Here is a 5,600-nt window from a genome sequence, read left to right as displayed (position 1 = left end):
ATCCAATTTGCTTTTGTGCTTAAGTTCAAGCAAATTAAAAAAAAAAAAAAATAGCAGTAACTGTTATATATGTTTAGGACGTTATTGTTTCTATCCTGTTTTTTAAATAAAGTCCCATAAGGTTTTTACGTATAGATGGCGACAAAAGATATTAGAAATGAATATGGCGATAACCATTAGAAATATTATGCTTATATGTAATCGAGTAATAGTTAAACAACAGACATTGTTAGGTCGACCATTTATGTCATCGTTTAAACTTTATGAAAATCGGAAAAATGAAGGTGGGTTACATTCATTGCGCTTACAATTTAACTTTTTAAAGAAAATTTTCATTATAATACTACTGTTTTTAACATTTGTGATTTATGATTTAAAATTAAACGTAAACTAAAGTAAGACAGTTGTCATAATCAGTCAATGTCTGCACTACAGTTTACAGACAATAGTACACAATGAATTAATTGTAGACTTGTTTTTATTTTTTGTTCTTCGGCGATATCTTTCACGGTGTCAGTGTGAGGCTTCCTGTAAACTGCTCATGTGAGAATAGGTCACATAACAGTAATTAAGTAGTACTAGTGTAGTAACAAATTATATCATTATATTTATAGTGAAAGAAAGATAAAAACAACAATATGAATACTATGAAACATAGTATGTAGCACAAAGAAATCGGAGACCATCCTGTCTATCCCCTAGGTAATCTTGTAAACATTAGTATGATCACCACTTATCATTCTTTTTCAAGTAAAAATAAGTTAAGATATTCTAAATCTCTATCTATAAATAGCTCTTCCATCCCCAGAATCATCTTAGTACTAGTAGATTTCTATTATATACTAGTATATTATGCATAATATTCCAAGTGGGGCCTAAACAGTATTATGTCTAAAGAGTAATTACCTCTTTTTGACTCAAAATCAGTATATTTATTAAATATTTACTTCTAACAATAGAGCACTGACTTAATGGCTTTAGTAACATAACTGTCACTATGTAATGGTCCATTTTCTTCAATCACACCAATCGTACCTACAAAATGTGTCATCCAAATTATGATAATCCATGTGCATTACCATGCACTACTATAATTAAAGGTCATTTGCCAAATATTTGGCCAACTTACTAGTTGATCCAAGTCATTTTGTAGAACTTTATCATACTCAACATGGCTAGAAATACCCAAGAGTGTAATGTAATCAGCAAACATTTACTAATTATGCCTGTATAACTGTTATTAATAAGAAAAACTTGGGCTTAAATATTGACTCCAGAGGCACACCACTAGTAACAAAGATAAAATTTGATTGGACTCAATTCATAACATTTTTAATTTATCTCACCCATCTACCCTGAAACAAGTTAGTTGTTTCCAACCACCACAAATCTGATTTTCTTAGCTAATCTTCTTTGTGGCCCATGATCCAAAGCCTTTTGACAATCTAAGTACAATGAAGTTAACAGACTAATATGGAAATACTTATCTTTAGTGAATGTATGTTACCTCTCTTTTGTGGTGTCATATTTCATTAAATGATTTTGCAACATTTCTTTTATCAAACTTTCTATTTCTCTCTATGTAGAAGCAAGACTAACTGGCTTATAATCTCCAGGGCAACTCTTATCACTGCCATTAAAAATTAGAGGAACTTTGGCAACTGTACAAACCTTAAACATGTGCCTACTCTCTGTTGACTTAGCACAAATAAGAGAGTGATGCTTGCATTTCTAATCTTTAATCTCTTTTAAATCCTTGGGGAAAACATTATCTACCATTATATTTTTCATCCCTCGGACTTTTTGCTTACTATTAAAAAATGAACATCTTCATAATTCAGATAAATTTTAATATTGCCCATAAAATGCTAATGGTCAGAATTATTGCTAACATCCTCTCTTGTGTGCATTTTCATGTTACCTTCATCCTTTTTTTTCCTCATAAAAAAGTGCATTCTAACATAATTTGTACAATAACTTCCTTTCCAGCATCCATAAGTCAACCATGGATATCATAATTGCTAGCCTTTTTATAACTTTATTTATGTAATATTCAAACTTAAGTAATATTTCCAGCCATTAATTGTCTTTAACAGTCAAATCTTGACTACTGTAAACCTTTACCTTGAGATAGTAACATTTCTCTACAGGACACTAGACATGCATTACCTCTTTGTTTTTATGGTATTCAGGGCCGGCACTACCATTAGGCCAACTAGGCAGCCGCCTTTGGCGCAGACCTCAGAAGGGGTGCAGAACTGACCTTTAAGGATCACAGTTTTATACAAATTAGTTGTTTTAAGAAAAACATAATAAAAGGAAAATATCATAGTTCATTGTTCATAATAGTTTATAGTTCATTGTTAGTTCATAACCAGTTTATTGTTTTCAAGGGGTGCAAGTAGCTGGCCTTGCCTAGGGTGCAAAATAGTCTGGCACCGTCCTTGGTGGTATTGACTGGAAATTAATGTTTCTAGCCAAACTTTTCCATGACAGTACAGAGTTATTTTGCAATCTTTTGTGATACTGGTTAAAGCTAGAGAAGTACCATTTGTTTATTCTTTGACCAGGCATGTGTGTTTTTGAATCTTTGTAGTTGGATCAATCTTGTCCAGATTGTCAGACCATGTGTCTTCAAGCATTAAAGCCCAGTTTGTCCAATGATGGGTTAACTCCTACAAAATAGTCAAGTAAACAGCAGTATTATATGAAGTTCAACTGTGTTGGTGTTTACAATGTTTTTGTTCTTTACCTCTTATAATTCATCTCCAACATGTGTCATTTTCTACACTGAAATGATTCAGCCTTCATTCTTCAAAGATCAGTGACTCATTGCCAGCTAGATTTTAGCATTCCTCTAGTTATTTTATATGTGACTTATCTGTATGTAATTTTTTACTTTAGAATACCACTGACTGCACAATGGCAGCCTAAACTATCATGTCAGTAACATTGTTCTTTATGGTGTAATTAATGGCTGTAGGTTTTAAGACATTTTCTATGAGTAAAGTGGCTGTTAGTCCTTCTGAATATCACGTAAAGTATTGTATTTGTAACCTTTTCCCCCACTTGATTGATGAAAGCATTTTGAATACAGGCTATTAGAAAGAAAACCATATATATTTAAAATTATTATATCTTAAAGCTCCTTTTTTTTTCTTATGACAACTAAATATCATCAGAATCATAATGAAAATCATAAAGTTTATTCAGAATTTGGATATGACACAGCATGTTTTAAAAACCTTTACAGAAGGTATTTAATGTGCTTTCTATCATTCTCAGTTAGCAAAAAAAGCCTATTCCTCAAAGAAGTTACTGTAAGCATTACCTGTTCTGGACAGTGATCGTGGATCCTTACAATATCTTATACACTGAGTTGTATTTTATTCAATCCACCATTCTCATATTGCTGATTAAAGAAAGAATAGAATTAGAAGCAATACTAGTTTGTGAGAAGAGTAACAAAGATATGTAGAATACAATTTTGAAACACCCTGTAAATGTATCATGTCCAAACTACTATAGTATAAAACTTAAGGTTGTCAAATGTGTCTTTGCACATTTGGTATTTTGTAATTATTGTCTTAGATATTTACAATATGAAAAAAATAAAAATAGTCATAAACTTTTATGAGTTATAATCCAACTCTTAAAAACATTATCTCTGAATGATATCAAAGCTATTAGCTGAGTTATTGATAATAATATTAGAAAACTGTAAGTATATTTTTACCCTATTAAAGATTTTCATCCATGCAAGTTACATGGACTGCCTCCTGTTAACTTAGGCTTAAATTCTGAGATTAATTAAAGCATTCTTCCTTTGTTTCGCCATAAATGCATGGTCTGGAAGACTTACTAGGTTAAAAAAGTAGTTAATATCCTAACAAAAACAATGGGCAACAAGGGACCACTTGGTTTTTTAAGTCTGACCTTGCCCACCCATTTTTGGGAAAAAGTAAAAATCTAAAACCATCTTTTATTTTTCAGGAAATCACTGATCTCCCTCTTAAAATCCTGTAAAGTGCTGGCCTCTGTTACTACTGACAGCAACTCATTCTGTAAGACATCCAACCTATTAAAAATATAACATTGTTTTAACTGAAGTTTAGCCTGTCAAATATTAAACTTGTGTCCTTTTATTATATTATCTTCTGGACTTATCATGAAGAAACCAGGATCCCCATGATATTTTTTTTTACATTTCAATAAGCTACCTTTTACCCTTCTTTCCTCAAGAAATAATAAGTTGAGATGTTAATCTATCCTCATAAGATAACTCTTCCATCACTGGAATCATCCTATTAGTCCTCTTCTGAACCATCTTCAGTAAGTCTATATCCTTATTTTGATAAGTAGACCAAAACTGGACACAGTATTCCAAGTGAGGCATAATGACTAACTAGTGATATGTATAAATAGATGATTACTTCTTCTGACTTACAATCAATGGATTTAAATACATTCTAAAATTCTATTAGCTTTACTACTGGCAAGAGCACTATTTCAATGTGTTGAGTGACTTACCCACCACCATGTGAGATCCTTTTCTCAGTTATGCTATTGAGTTGGTTCTTATCTGTTTATATATTGTGCTGGTGTTTGTTTTTAGTGCAGGTAAATTTTTAAGTTCTGGTAAGCGAAGGTAAAACATGAAAATTGCTTAACTTTTAAGAAGTTGAAAATGTTTTAGCACTCCTGTTTCTTTATTAGTAATTTAACAATTATTTCCTAAATTATAGCACATTTATGTAAATATCAGGCTGTAATAAAAAAAAAGTAGATGTAAGATACATTTGCTGTCATGTTAAACTTATATTAAAGTTTTTCTTCATTACCCATTTAAGCCATCTCCAGCCATTATTATTCTTTATTGCTAAACCTTGAAAAGAATAAACAACATTAGAAAATTCAAGGTTGCATCAGCAAAATACTTTTGTTACTGTATGTGATGCAGAATTTTTATGACTAATCAGTGGTAATTCTATTCATTGTTTTGAGAGCAACAACTTGCAGTTGCAGTGTGGAGATTTTACGTTTATTTTCTATAATCGAAGAAGAATATTCTTAAGATAAAATATTTCAACAACTGGTATTTACAAATTTGTGCAAATGGAAGTATCAGTAGTTTTAAGGAGAAGTTTTTGCTTGTTGGTTCTCATAAATGTAGCCTTTTTTTCTGTTGTTGTGGAACTCTCACTGAATATTATACAAGTATGTGATTCTCAAAGTGAAGTAACTGATCCTTATATTTCTTAACTTTCAGAAACTCTGGAGGAATCTGAAACCATAAAGGACATAGATGTGGAGAAAATATTTATTCAACCAAAGGTTCAAGAAATCTTGAAAAGAATAAGACACATAAACATGGATAAGGTGTTTAGAACTGTTACAAAACCACTCTCACTTCCAAGATACCAGTTTCTTACTGAGGAGGAGTTACAACAGGTAAGTTCTTTTTTGGCAGTGATGTCTCTAAGAAATGTTGGTCAGTATTTTCTCCATCATATCAGGGATTAAAATTAGACAAAATCTTTAGGGAAATCTGACTCTTAGATTTTGTAACTTGGTAGCCAATTAAAAGTTTAGGGGCCAGC

The 5,600-nt window shown here is 31.5% G+C and overlaps 1 protein-coding gene across 3 annotated transcripts in view; it reads left to right on the top strand.

Annotated features, from left to right (window-relative positions):
• Positions 1-152: 152 nt before the first annotated feature.
• LOC106458634 (28S ribosomal protein S22, mitochondrial-like) overlaps positions 153-5,600 on the top strand; it is a 24,063-nt gene continuing 18,615 nt past the window's right edge. For all 3 annotated transcript variants that reach the window (XM_022384897.1, XM_013918159.2, XM_022384896.1), the window contains exons 1-2: positions 153-284; positions 5,270-5,451. In XM_022384897.1, the coding sequence (XP_022240605.1) occupies positions 158-284; positions 5,270-5,451 (309 nt within the window). In that variant the 5' untranslated portion in view covers positions 153-157. The remainder of the gene's footprint in view (positions 285-5,269; positions 5,452-5,600) is intronic.

Source organism: Limulus polyphemus, unplaced genomic scaffold (assembly GCF_000517525.1).
Source record: "Limulus polyphemus unplaced genomic scaffold, Limulus_polyphemus-2.1.2 Scaffold495, whole genome shotgun sequence".
Classification (NCBI taxonomy): domain Eukaryota; kingdom Metazoa; phylum Arthropoda; class Merostomata; order Xiphosura; family Limulidae; genus Limulus; species Limulus polyphemus.
Note: the sequence above shows the minus strand (reverse complement) of the source record. Positions and strands in the feature narration are given on the sequence as shown.